At 34.1% G+C, this 15,407-nt stretch overlaps 1 protein-coding gene across 2 annotated transcripts in view; it reads left to right on the plus strand.

Moving 5' to 3' along the window:
• Positions 1 to 1,307: 1,307 nt before the first annotated feature.
• Positions 1,308 to 15,407, plus strand: part of LOC149418188 (uncharacterized) — a 262,111-nt gene continuing 248,011 nt past the window's right edge. The window contains exon 1 of one of the 2 annotated variants that reach the window (XM_089639733.1): positions 1,308 to 1,554. In XM_089639733.1, the coding sequence (XP_089495859.1) occupies positions 1,536 to 1,554 (19 nt within the window). In that variant the 5' untranslated portion in view covers positions 1,308 to 1,535. The remainder of the gene's footprint in view (positions 1,555 to 15,407) is intronic. The other variant, XM_089639732.1, reaches the window with a different exon arrangement.

The following is a 15,407-nucleotide window of genomic DNA, read 5'->3' on the forward strand; positions in this document are numbered from 1 at the left end:
AACTTCTGTTTACCCGATTTGGGATATGTATTTAAATGTTTACGCAGCCAGCAATTTGCGCGCCATTGTTAAACGACTAGTAATACGTAAGCAAATTTTATTTTCGAGGACGAATGGTGATATTACAATGCGAGTTGCATGTATACTGAAAAATTCATTTATAATCCTCAAACCTACTGATTTTGGTTGTCTGTTATGTGCGTACAGTGAAAAATTCACGCGTGAAATTATTCACATTTAATGAACTCAAACTTTATTTGAAATTATCCAAATTTTCAAAATTGGAATTGATTGTGTTAATTCAGATAAGCAATAAAGTAGGTAAACTACCTATGATCAGAAAATAATTTTATTTTTATTTAGTTAATAATTTTTTATTTGATATTTCTTTTGTTAAATTTTTGAAACATTCGAAAGGTGAATTTCTTATATCTTTCTAATTTCAACAAAAAAAACATTATTATTAAGAAAAATAACCATATTTCTTTTTGAAACGCAATGATCCTGTAATAATTTTACAAGTTCTTTTAGCTTCACAAATCCTATATTTATAATATCCCGTGATTTTTCACGGTTAGTGTCCCCAATTTGTCCCCAATATGTATCCTACTATTCTTTGCAACAGCTCTATAATTTAATAATAATAATAATATTTGACTAATTTATATAGCGCCGTTTTCGCGAGAAATCACCTCAAGGGCGATGTACAAATATATTTCTTATATAGTTAATACTAGAACTACTGACTTATCTCTAAGACTTATATCTAGTGACTTACGACTAAGGCCTATAACTACTATCTTAACGACATATATACGAGTATTTACATATTTAGCAACTTACAACTAAAATTAATATTAACAATCTAATCTTACAAACGCCAGACGAAGAAGGAAGTTCCATTATATTAGATTATAATATTGAATTTTTTAATAAACTGATATTTTCTTTTACAGGTGACAGCTTGAATCGCGTTTCGCCGGTAGCCGTCGGTAAAATATCCATCGTCCGCAATTTGTTAACTTACCAGTAGAATTTATAGTTTAATTCAATCAAAGTATAAAATAAGTGTAATAAAATAGTGTTAAAAATAGTGCTAGAAAATAGATCATTTAATTCTAATAAACATACCGACTTCAAAATTTGAAAGCGAAATTCTAAACATTCACGTACAAACTGTGTCACGTCCCGAAATCCACATTTCACGTGTGTGCCGCATTTTACCCGACGAACCTTTGCTGCCCTGGTAGCTTGTTACATCGTAAGCAGCCATCGCGTAGGTACGGGGCGTTCGTGTGTTCTCGCTTTTACCTTACGGTCAGTGAAATTCGACGGGCTTGCGCGTTACGTAGGACGTATCTAAAACCACGCACACACACATATATATTATATATAATATATATAAGGGTGAATTTCGGTGGCATTGAAACTTTCGGTGGGGGTGCAGTGGTGTTAGTTTGTGGCGAGTAATTCACCCCTTCTGCTTTCCGTTCTCCTGGTATTCGAGGGCGCCAAAGCGGGCGCAGGGCAAACGGATGAACCTCACAACCAAAGGTAAGATCTTAACCTACATATAAATTAAAGGATTTTTGACATACATTTATGGTTTTGTAACTGAGAGGTTCGATGTAACTTGTCCCCCTTATTTTATGTTGGATATTTTTTATTAATGATTTGATGATTTTCCTAGAAAGATTACAACGAATCTATCGGCGGTATGCTTTAAAGTACTTAGGTATTTTAGGTACATTGAAGATTACTGTAAAATAGGGATAGATTAATACTGATCTAACCTACATTATCCTATGTAATGCGATTGATAAATTACTGTATGTATTCATTTGCATGCTGTTTATAAAATGTGTTATATGTGTTTTAATAAATATGATATAAGAAAAAGATTTTCATGTACCAAAATTTTTTTAAAATAAATTATTATAAGTAATAATTACTCGTCTGAAATATCCATACAAATTGAAAATATTTCCCGAGTAAAGATAAATGCTGCCGACGAGAATTGAACCCGAACCTTCTGATTACCGGTCAACCACTACACTAAACTTCGTCAGCTTATTCCCAACCCCCCAAACAATTCAATATCTGCTAGTATTTCAATCAACAACTATTGCTTCAATTTGGTTCAATTCCCGTCAGCGGCATTTATTTTTACTTGGAAGATATTTTCAATTTGTATGCATATTTCAGGCGAGTAATTATTCCTTATAATAATTTATTATCCTTTGTGCCATGCATAAAAAACCTAGAATTTTTGGTTTTTATCGTTATAAGAAATAATTATTTTAATATGATAATTTTGTGGCCTTTTTACAGTATGTGTGTATTTTTGTTAGTTATTACATAAAAGCGATTGTCTTGCTAACCACCTTGAAATACTTAACTTTTAAATCGGTGGCGTCGAAATCAATTGATTTAAAACAAAGTTTTTCTCTGTTAGATTCTCAATTGGCCGCCTGAAAAGTTAACTATTTTTAGTTGTACCTTGTTAACAGTTTTCAGATAAATAAGAACAGAAATCAAAGATATAGTTTATAAGATAGAGATATAAAGTAGTGAGATGATACTTGCAGGTACCTAACCGAGATTTCTACGAGGATAGCAGAATATGTTTGGGGTTAGACTAACAACTTTGAATGAATTACATCGCGCTAGTATTCTGAATCATACCTTTCTATGTTTATAGTATTAAACGTAGTAAATCACTTCATCCATAACGGTTTGCTAATAAATAATAACATATTATGTGGAATTCATACATGGCGAAACAGCACGAACTCGAATGTTTTTAACCAACAATTTATGGGCATATTATTTGGAGGAAAAGATTAAGAAGAAATTTTTCTCTTTAAATTTGTAATTTTTTTCCATCACATATCGCCACTGGAAACAACTAAGCGTATCACGTGATACGCCCTTCGTCTCTCTCTAGCAGTACCGTGAGACGATGCAGAGTGGAAATGTGAACAGTGGCCACGTTTCATATAAATGATTTTGTTTTTGTCTTTAAGTAAAAAAAAATATCGTCGGACAGAAAAATGGGCAGTATATTTTTTTTTACTACAAATATGCTGAGAAATCGCTGGTTAAAAATTTCGGGTGCGTTCTGATATAACATGTCGACATTGAATATGAACTTTGGTAGGTCATTCTACATAATAATACCAAGTAGAAAAGATCGGGAGAGGCCGATTGAGGAAGGCCCTTTGGCCTCTCCAGCCACACTCTCTCGACCCATTGCCTTGCAACGCAGTGGGAGGGATGGATTCACTCCTGAAAAATCTGACCCCCAAATTCCTAACTACCCCCAATACATTTTTATCGATCTCGAAAATCCTCTTGTTCCTTTCCTTGAAAGGACTCTCCACGTGGCATCACCAAAGGTGACAAAGGTAGGCCCTGAGGTAAATTATTTTCCTTAGAGAATAATGATATATAGGGTGTCCGGGGGTAAAGTGCACAAATCTCGGGAGGTAATTATACATGATAGTAGAAACAAAAAAGAAAAATAACTCTTTTCGAAATTGCAACGTTTAAGGGTAGTAGTCAGGTAAAAATATGTTTTTAGGTAAAAAAAAATAGTTTTTTTGAAAAAGTAAACATTCATCTACGAAAAAAATATTTTTGTGTGAAAAAAAATCAATACAGTTTCGAAAAAGTTGTTTATCTTTTTTACTTGTTTACTCCACAGAGGAAGCTCTAAGGAAAATGATTTTCCTCAAGGCCTATATTATAAAAATATATTAATGAATTAAGCGAGTAGGAATTTAAGCGATTAGTGTGTTCAGGAGTGAATTCATCCCTCCCACTGTGTTGCAAAGCAAAGAGTACGGCTGGAGAAACCAAAAGGTCTTCTTCAACTGGCCTCTTAATCCGTTCCAGCCGACCACCCAGTTGGTGGGCAGACGTATCCGCCGCTAAAACCTGCACAAATCTCACTCCATGAACCTAGGCACCCCTGCTAAGTCACTAACCATAGAGAACCACTTGGGATGACCTATGGCAGAGGTGTTGGTTATTCAATTAACGGTTCATGGGGCGGCGGTACCCGTACCCTAAATTTCAGAACAAATTCTTTGTAATATCTCATTAGGCATGTAACACCAGGTGATCCATATTGTCATGTGGTTGGGGGAAGTTCTGAGGTAGGTTAAGGAAGAAGCTTTAGGAAGGATTGTGTAAACAAAAAATAATATCTTATGGTTAATTCGATCTCCGGTATCCTTTAGAATCTCAAGGATGGCGGTGTGTTTTTGCTTATGACGGCATTATAACACATAAAACACCTCAGAACAGGTTATCCTATTGAGGTGTTCACAAAACAATACTACTATCCCATACAAATACTGATTATTATTATTTTTTTATAACTGGTACTATTATGTTAACAGTATGTAAGAGAATGGAAATGAATAAATAGATAATAATAATATTTTAAGTGCATTTTTAACGTACATTCTTAACTTTGCTGCCGAGGTCGCTACCACTGCAGGTAGATATTTTTATACAAAAAACTACTGATTTAAAAAAGTCTGTATGATCATTAGTTATTATTCATCTGACCGTCTGCAAAGTTAACTGTGTCAATCTGTAATCATTCTTTTCAATGTTGTGATTAATGTGACATTTCCACTCTTTAACCTTTTAAATCTTTACCTCCTACACGGTTACCTGAACGGCTCTGATGTATTCCTGCAAGAGCGCTATCTGTGAGCTTTGGAATGTGTGGCACGAGAAAAATGACGCCCGCGCCGCGACGCCGGGCATATTTCAACATTCGTTCGTAGCCAAGTTTGTCTGAGTGTATAAACATACTTCTTTCAAGAGGGGTGTTAACGTATAGCCTTAAAGGTATAGCCTTATAGCCAGGGCTGGCCCTGAGCCAAAAGGCGCTTGGCGAGAGTAAAATTTTGAGGTCCCGTGTCAAAACCAGTAGACGTCTATGATCACTGTAATCAATAATATTCAGATAATTTGTATCTTTGCGTGGGCGCTGTATTAGGATCGTTAGGTGTAAGGTATTATTAGCGCCTTGGCGCCTTGACAATTCGACGCCAGGACCTGACTGATCCAATGGCGCCCGCTTAGGGCCGGCTCTGCTTAAAGCCTTCGGAGAGTAGGAAATTAATGAGGTGACTTTATACAAGTGTGGTTTGACTGCAAGATATTGGTCATGTTGTATGATACAAATACATGGGACACGGTTGATAGGCACATTTAATTTTAAAAACACTTTATTACAACAAGTTATTGGTGGGAAAGTTTTTGTGTTGGTTTCTTCTTCTCTTACTAAACCAAAATTACGAAATATATAAAAATCAGACAATGCATTCTATCAATTTGGTGGCAATCACATAAACACGCGGAAATATACTCATTCCTCTGAAATCGGATGACATTATAGCAGTTAATATACGAAAGAAATGTCGATCCTACCCGATAATTTTACGAGGCTAGTAAAAGTCTTCAACTCCAGTTCCTGGGTAGGAAAGTACAATACACAGTCAGGCATTTTAAAATAGATGTGTTTTAATTTATTAAAATATATTTTATATGTTTTGATATTAGTTTTCTACTTTCAAATCAGATTACGTGTACATATTTATTGATGATTTTTTTACAAATAAGCACAAAATCAATTAAAAAAAACAACATATACGTTTGAAAACCATTTCAATGATTCCTGTTACCTGTATGATTTTTACTAACTTTGGCAGCAAACAAGAGAACACAAGCGCCAAAAAATTGCGGGCAAGTGGCGCAATATATATTTTTTTACAAAAAATAATATTTAATATACTAGCTGACATATACCCGGCGTTGCTAGGGGACATACAAATGGCTTAGGGTATAGTGTTGAGGTTGTGAATACTAGCTGACATATACCCGGCGTTGCTAGGGGACATACAAATGGCTTAGGGTATAGTGTTGAGGTTGTGAATACTAGCTGACATATACCCGGCGTTGCTAGGGGACATACAAATGGCTTAGGGTATAGTGTTGAGGTTGTGAATACTAGCTGACATATACCCGGCGTTGCTAGGGGACATACAAATGGCTTAGGGTATAGTGTTGAGGTTGTGAATACTAGCTGACATATACCCGGCGTTGCTAGGGGACATACAAATGGCTTAGGGTATAGTGTTGAGGTTGTGAATTCTAGGGTACCTGACAACTTTTAAATTGTATCCTATATCGTAAATTAATATTATTGTATCCTGTATCGTAAAATAATATTATTGTATCCTATATCATTTTGTATAGCTGGCATACAGAGCTCCGGGCCAATAAGGCCCCTTTCTCTTTCATCATGAGTTTAAATTGGTTGTTGCAAAATCATTTTGGTTTTTTTTGTGAATTTTTTTTTGCAATGAAAACATGGCTGCAATTAGGAGGGTAATTTACGTAAGATTTGTTTAGGTTTTTTAAATTGAGTTTTGGCATTTGCGTCGTACTGGGCGAGACAATTATTGGACGGGTTAGTATGGGTTGGAATGCCCGAATAAAAGGATTCCGCGAGACTTATGATGTGGTCTTTAAGGAGGGGGACTTTGGAGTCACCGTGGAGCTGAGAGACCCTCATCCTTGGGGGCTCCCAGGACTGCGCGAATGGCTTTATTTTGGAATGTTTGTAGTCTATTTAATTGAGTTAGAAATTGATTTAGAAGCGTGGGCCCAGATTGGGTTTGCGTAAGTTAATTTTGGTCTTATCGTGGATTTGTATATTAAAAGTTTATTTTTTGGAGATAATTTTTTATTTCTTTTGCATATCATGGGGTAAAGAGATGCAAAAGTTTTGTTGGCTGAGTTTAATGTTTTGGTGATGTGCTTTTCCCGGGTTAATTTACTGTCAAGGGTTATTCCGACGTATTTAATGTTTTTTGCCAAGGGAAGTTTCTCCGAATAGGTGGATGTTGGGAGGTCTTTTGGGGCATTTACGTGAGAAAACACAAGCGGCGCTTTTGGAGGGATTTATACTGATTTTTGGGCATTTTTTTTTAAATGATTCTAGTTCTGAGGCGTGGGCTTGGACGCGTCGTGCTGCGATTATTTTGCTTACTGAAGTCGACATGACTTCAGTATTATCTGCAAATTTGCCTATTTTAGTTTGTTTGTGCGATGGTCATAGATGCTGGGGCTGGGGATATCGCTTAAGTAGATGTTGAAGAGAGCTGGCGAGAGAACAGAGCCTTGAGGGACACCAGCTCTTAGCAATCTCAAGGTGGAAAAAATTCCATCTAGTTTGATTTTAAATTTACGGTCTTTAATGAAATTGGCTATGAGTTGAAACATTGGGAGGGGGATACCGAGGAGGTACGTTTTATAAATGAGACCTCTGTGCCAGACTTTGTCAGACGTCTAGGGAGAGCATCCTATATCGTAAAATAATATTATTAAATCTTCGACCTCTTCAACTATTAACTTCCAAGTCATACATTCGATTCATTTCACATTTGATTCACGTCTTCTTCGGGCATCCCCGACTTTTCATTCCTTTATGTAGAAACCCCCATTGTTACTGATAAAAAAAACTACATTATGTTGACTTTAACTCGACTCCGTATCTCATTACACTGCAGAGATATTGAGTTAATGTTTCTATAGCGTCCCCGACTCTTTCTACTATTCAAAACATTCTCTAAACTCTTCTGGCACTGATAAGAACAAAAAAAATCGGATGAATGGTATATATAAGATAATATTATACGTTTAGTCTCTAATGTTAAGTGTGCGCAGAGATATTTATTATGATAATGTAATATAATATTCCGGTTCTTATTAATCTATTAAGATAATATAATACGTTATTCTGGTACTTATTTATTTATTAAGATAATTTAATACGTTATTCCAGTAGGTACTTGATAATTTACTATGATAATAATATTATAATATTTATTCCGGTACTTATTTAATTATTAAAATAATATACTACATTATTCTGGTACTTATTTATTTCTTAAGATAATATTATACGTTATTCCGGAACTTATTGCTTTATTAAGATAATATAATACGTTATTCAGGTACTTATTTATTTATTAGGATAATATAATACGTTATTCCGGAACTTATTTCTTTATTAAGATAATATAATACGTTATTCCAGTAGGTACTTGATTATTTACTAAGATAATAATATTATCATATTTATTCCGGTACTTATTTATTTATTAAGATAATATAATACGTTATTCCGGTAGTTATTTCTTTATTAAGTTGGTATAATACGTTATTCTGGTACTTATTTATTTATTAGGATAATATAATACGAAATTCCGATACTTACTTATTTTAGTTGGAGAGTGCAGATATTTAAGTTAAAGGTGTAAAACGTTTGTTCGAACTCTAGTGTTTTGAAGTACCGTTTACATAACAGTTTAAAACTGTTAAACTATGTCTGAAAACTTTGTAAAAGTTCGCATGGTTGTTGATTTACGAATTGTGGGGAAGGTATGGTAAATAGTTTTTTTGTTCATTACTTCAAAGTACACTTTACACTTTGCTACAGCTTACGACAGCCTTTAATTACCCGCCGAGAAGAGTCTAGTAAGCTTAAATGATTTGCGAGAAAGCTTTGGCTCGGCCAACAAAACCAAAAATTAGGTTGAATTATTCTGTATCATTTTATACCTTAAACGTATATTATTTTGAAAATATTAAAAAAACATAACTTATTTTTATTGAGCTCGCATTTCTACCCAGCTTCTTTTTTTCTTGCTCTTCGAGAGATCATTTTGACGTGTTAGTATTCCTCAATTTTTCTTATTTTTTAAAGATAAATCAAAAGCTTGAATACGGCCGTGTTTAGGGTTGCAATAAGTTAATATTTTCTGTAAATGCAGGTGAAGTCAGGAGTACTTGCTAAAACAGTATTTTGTGTCATTTGGAGTTCTTTTAAAAAATATATTAAATCCTTTCGAAAGCACAGCCTTCAAGCGTGTAAATTCTATTGTAAACAATCGCGTTTTCCGGTGTGGTATTTCTCTACACAATGTACATGGTGTACGGCATGTAAATCTATTCAATTCGCTTCCTTTCATTATTTTCCGTAGTTGTTCACTATTGGCCAAGAAATATTCTGTAAGTACGTAAGAACATCCGGAATTTTCAGTGACTGCCACCACGTATGTATTGTAAGAATGCCAAAATTCAGTAGTAACAACATTCCCGCGTCTGAAGAAAAGCACTTGCCAAGCAGGACTTTAATCAGAACTTTGACTAACAGAAAGCCTTTTCATATTATCAAATCAAAACTTTTACCTTCTGCAATTGAGGGGCTTCAGTTCAGCTATGAATTTTTATGGTAAAACTGTAATTGAATAGAAGCATGCAATACATTAATATTATGTATATCCTCAACTTTACTTTAAAACCTAGTGCGACTCGATAAACTTTGAGATTTACATAGCATTAGTTATATTAATTACTCCAGGAAATAAACGGCATTTAAGGTGACGCAAGACTAATAACAAGGCTTTGTTTTATTGAATTCCGACGAAATCGTAACTATATTACTTATACTGGACACCTACACCAGGGACTTCGACTGTAAAATGCCGGTTTCCTCTCGGCGCGGCGGTACCTTGGGGAAGGATTTGCAATGAAACACAAATTCACGAAAGTCGTCGGACAACTGATTGATTGGGCCAGTTTATTGGGTTAAAATTCAACAGTTTCTACACGTGTTAATGTGGAGCAATTATTCTTATATCTAAATTTTATTAAATATAATTAATTAACAGAGAATTAATTACTAAGGTCCCACAGTTTCGTCGTGCGAGTAATTCATCCTTGAAATGGCGATATGACTCGTGTGCTGTGATTTAAAATCTTATCAAGATGACTCATCGCGCGAGATAAGCCTCAAAGGATTCGGCATCGTAAAATGTATGATAACAGATCCATTTCCTTAATTATTTCAATTATTATTTAGATACATCCATCTGCTGTCCGGTACAATACCTTTATGTATACCAATACTCACGGATGAAAATAATTAATATTAAATAGTAAAAATAGTGTCTTACCGTTAAAATATTTTACTTAAAATGGTTTGAAAAATTTATAAAACGTTTTTTAACTTTAAAATTAGAGGTAAGTACCACGTTTTATTTTTCTACATATAAATTATTTAATAATGTAAAAAAAGAGAAATTAAAACAAGTCAGATTTTAAAATGTTATAAAATATTCTGTATTGCATTAATATGTTAAATTCTACAGTAGCTACTTTTGCGTTATGTAGAAATAATATCATATCTGCTTATCCATTAACTCAAAATGTTGAATTTTAGGTTGAATTATTTCGTAGGTACATTAATGGGCATATTTTAACAGGTTTCCAAAGTTTTTTCTGAAAGCTATTACCTTACACGAACCTTACTTAGCGGTATGCATTTTGAATTTCGATAGAAAAAACACCCAAGCACAGACAGTACCCACATGAAAATGAACACATTACGAAGTATGAACAGTGCCGGATCTGCCAAACGTTTGAAAATGTGCTAAGAACCCGGCACCATCTGAGGAAGGGTGCCACGAGAAATTAAAGATTGAATTTAAATTGACTTGATATATTCCCAAAATCGTTAAAAATTACCCGTAGCATGGGATAATTATAATGTGCTAGCAACACCGACATATCAACTTTCTCTCGACAGCGTAGCGCGCGCGTAGTGTTCTTCAAACCATTTTTAATCTTGTATTGAAGTTAAATTAATTATTAGTTACGGAATTTTTATTACGTAAGAACTATGCTTCTATCTTGTTTGTTACGTCTAATATATGCTATTAAAATCCAACGACCAATCATAATGCATATGCTTCGTACCAGCTCGTGGAGTTGAACGTCAAACCGTGCTTGAAAAATATTCAAATAGTCACAGAGTTTTTATACAAATGTCATAACTGGTACTCTGGATTAGAGCTCACAGTTCTCTCTTTATATGTTTGTCTTACGACCAATTGAAAATTCAAGACCGTAGTACTCGCGTAGGTGGCGCTCCTAGCGTTAACAATAAGCACCACACGTATTGTTTCTTCATGCACGATTATGGTCTCTAGGAGAAGGTACTTGCAGATCATTTTCTTATGACATCATAGTATGGGACATCTTGCAATTTGTTATTAGCAAGTTTCAAGGCACTCGTCACCGATGTTTGTTATTAGCGGCTATTAGATCATTAAATGTCCAATAGATGTCCACAAGGGTGTATATCTCCGATCTAAAAATTTGAATCGAAATATTGTGACATCATATATATAACTAACTATATCCACCAATCAAAAACTCTGAAAGTCTATGGAATAAACATTCAGAGTTTTTCATTGGTGTATAGTATAATAAGTAGGCTCCGAATGAGAATTTTACTTTCTACATATTGGAATATCCATGGTTTTTTAGGACCAATTTGTTTCATACAAAAAACCCGAAGATATCGATCTAGTGAGTGGTTTATTTATGGAACTTCGGAACGGCAGTACGGCGCGCCACGTAGAACTATTTTTACAATATACGCCCAAATTTACGGTTTCATGTATCTCTCCGGACTCCAGTTGTGGAATTTTGGATTTCTCGGCCTGTTGTTAAGGCGATGTCATACGTAGTAATTCAAAATCATGTGTTTTGGTTTGAAAATTTGGTCGCCTAGAAATGTTTCAGATGCTTTAATTAAATACTGCGAGTAGAATACATCTTGGCCTTTGAAATAATCGAGTATTTTTTAGATAAACCTTTTTATAAGCCCAGAAAAAAATAATGTAAAGGCCTATGAAAACTGCTTTAAATATCAAAATCTCCTACTTACGAACCCATTTTCGGTTATGATTTTATTGCATAATGTGGAAAATTAAGTTATTTATAAAATGATCGAAAAAAAATTAAATATTTATTCCCTTAACATCCACAAAATAAAATAAAAGGCATTTTTTGGTCATATTTTTTTCTTGCATAAATCAAAACAGGCGGATGGTGTTAAACGGGAATTCAAACCTTATCGCCATCTACGTAAAGGTTGTTAATATGATCTGATCTTATGAGCTTAGTTATAGATAAAAATAATTAAAACGGATAATAATAATTTTATAATTAGATACAACCTCAAATTAATTAACTGTTGGTTTTTCTAATTTATGATGAAGTCCTTTTAGAGTATTGAGTATTCACATGAGGGATTTTTCACAAAAAACGGCACCATATAAATCAACCAACAATAGGTTAGTAACTACTGATAAAATATCATAAAAGCGTATTAAATGTGAGCTGTGGAAATATCAGAAAGATTCCTGCTGTAATGCTAAAATGTTCGACGTCATGGCAATATATTCATAATTTACAAAAGTTTTTAAATTCTGATAACTCGCTTCCTAAGATTTATTAGTCAGCCACTTCATAGTAATCAAATCATGTGAATTACCAATAATTTGTAGAGAATTCATAATATAATTAGCAATTAATTTTCTCCGTGCGGCACTGATGATCAATGTACAATATGGACATGAATATTACAGGTGCACTTTAAAGATAATCCTCTGTGTACTAATGTCAGTGAAAAGCCTAAAATCATTTTACGCTTTGCCTTTAACAGCCCACAGGCTGGTGCTAGTGTACTTGCTAATGTGGCCATTAGTCCAGGATTTAGAATGTTTAGGTCAGCATTGCTTTGGGATTTATGTACAACAGTGTATCTACACAAAAAGTGAACATTCGCTCACTACTCAGAAACTTTGTTTTTTTGGTTTGCATTCGTATAACTATATAAACAATAACTCCTGTAAGGCCCTTAACTCTTTGAATTCCAACTGGTGTACTATGTAGGCTTCAAGGATTACTACCCATTCATTTGCTTGGTGTATTATCCCATGGTACACTCACACCTATCGTACTTTTGATGTATCTGTGGCTTTGCCTCAAAGAAACTAATAGCTGACCTGCAGGTGGTCCAAAACCGTGCTCTCAGAAATGTTTTTGGTCTTGCATAGGACACACATTTCAAGGAAATCTATTCAATTTCTGGTATCCTTCCAATTAAAGTCCTTCGCAAACATGAAATCACGGCCACCATCCTACAAATTACCCAACAATCAACCCACACTAATGTTAAGCTACTTTTAAATCAAGACATCCACAACCACAATACTCGGAATAACAAAAAATCTGCATTTCTCTAACACACCCTACAAAATATGGGATAAAATATTGCCTACACACTCTATAACTCTCTCTCCAAATATTATAAAAACATATAAGAACGAAAATACGTAATTCTTGTCGTGTTGTATTTTGTCTTGTTTCTTTTTCCGTCTCCTTTCCTGTCTTCTGTAATTTTTTATTAATTTTTATTTTAGGTATTTTTTTATTATTTAAGGTTATTAACAAAAGCATGCGAGCTACCCGACTCACTATACAATATCTGTTCTGATACGGGTAGCAGTATAATTATATATAATAAAAATTCAAAAGAATACATAAAATAATGTAGATATAAAATATTACATACATATCAGACCGGTCAGTGGTTGAGTGGGCATAGCGCTTGGGTCTCACCCGAGCGTCGCGTGTTCGATTCCTTGGTTGGCTAAGTCCTCCATCACAACACAAGCAACATTTTCGGCTTTCTGTGGTGGTAGTAGGAGATTTTCAAACATTGTTGGGTTATTCGTAGCCTGGGAATGTTTGTCTTTCTTTAAAAAATAAAAATAAAAAAATATATAAAAACATAAAAATTGAACAAACTTAGTGTGAGAGTTCTTATTGAGATGGAGTAACCGGTTCCATGATAACTCAACACAGTGACAATTCAACACACTTATAAAAAGTGATATAAAGTCATTAGAAACGATGAATTTTTTTTTAATCTAACTTAACCTACCTAACCCAGTTAATAAAATTTTTGTTTCATCACTTTCCATGACTTTATATAAATTTTTAATGATGTGATGAATTATCATTGTGATGATTTATCCGGTCACCGTTTTAACCAGCCCCGGAAACTATTTATTAGATAACCAATACCTCTGCCATAGATCAACTCAAGTGGTTCGCTACGTTTGGTGTTTTAGCAGGGATGCCCGGGTTCATCGGGTGAAGTGTGTTCAGGATGCGTCAGACCACTAGCTGCGTGGCGTGCCAGATCGGGAGAGGCTGGTTTGGGAAGACACTTTTGGGCCGCAGCGAGAGGGGTAGATCATTCGTCCTTCACTCCTGGACACACTGAACTCTAGATTCCTACCAACCCCTCAAATTAATCAAATTAAAACAGGCGTTGGAACTAAGAACGATACAGCGATTCCGACAATTGACATCAAAGAATATTATTTTTACACCAGTGATACCAAATATTTATTTTTTATTAATACACAAATAACTTTGTTTACATCACTTTATTTCGATACAAAATCTCAACATGTTTCATGAACCAAGTTCACTTCATCAGGAGCACAAGTATACTAAAGTTATAATTAAAATTAGGTCTAGAAAGAAGAGGTAGAAGAAGCGGGGAGGGGTAAGAGTAGGGAAGGATTATTCAAAGTAGGAATTGAGGAAATTGGGAAAGACCGGGTAATTGGGAAAATATTTAAAATGGAGTTTATAAAATTTTTTTGTTTATTAAAAATATCTGCTTTCATATTCACGTGTTTTCTTATTTCTAAGATTTCAAAATTATTGATTTGAGATACCTTGTAACCAGAATGTAGTATTTTAAAACCTGAATTAATATCGAAAGTATGGTCGTTATTTAATAAATGATCCGCAAATTCTGATTCACAGTTTCCCTTTAAAGTCCTAAGATGTTCTTTAATTCTGATCTCAAAGTTTCTATTAGTTTTTCCTATATAAAAGGAATTACAATCATTACAGTTGAGTTTATAAACACCTGATTTTTTAGTTTGACTATCAATATCTTTACTATTAAGAATATATTTTTTTATTTGTTATTCGTATAAAACGCCGGTTGAATAGTGAAGGGGATGTTTTTATTTATAATTTTGGGTTTTTGCAGCTTTCCATTCTATGCTTAATAGATTAATTTCGATTCGAGATTTTGTATCGAAATAAAGTGATGTAAACAAAGTTATTTGTGTTTTAATAAAAAATAAATAATGCCATCACAAAGTGAAAAGCAGTTAGAAGAAGTTTTCTTCGAAAAAAAAACAAATATTTGGTGATATCAAATATTAGTGGGGATTACGCGTAACGAGTGTTCCAGGCGCCTTGAATATCAAATATATCGGAACGCTAATATCTGCGGATCCGCTATCGATATTCGACGGTAACATAATATTTGTACGTATTTATATTTTATATATTTTTTAGCCCATGGCTAGTTGCAAAAAACAATTAAAACTGCTATCCTTTGTCCCGAAAAACTTTTTCCCCTCAGTTTATTT

Source organism: Hesperophylax consimilis, chromosome 14 (assembly GCF_061612785.1).
Source record: "Hesperophylax consimilis isolate HC1 chromosome 14, BYU_Hcon_1.0, whole genome shotgun sequence".
Classification (NCBI taxonomy): domain Eukaryota; kingdom Metazoa; phylum Arthropoda; class Insecta; order Trichoptera; family Limnephilidae; genus Hesperophylax; species Hesperophylax consimilis.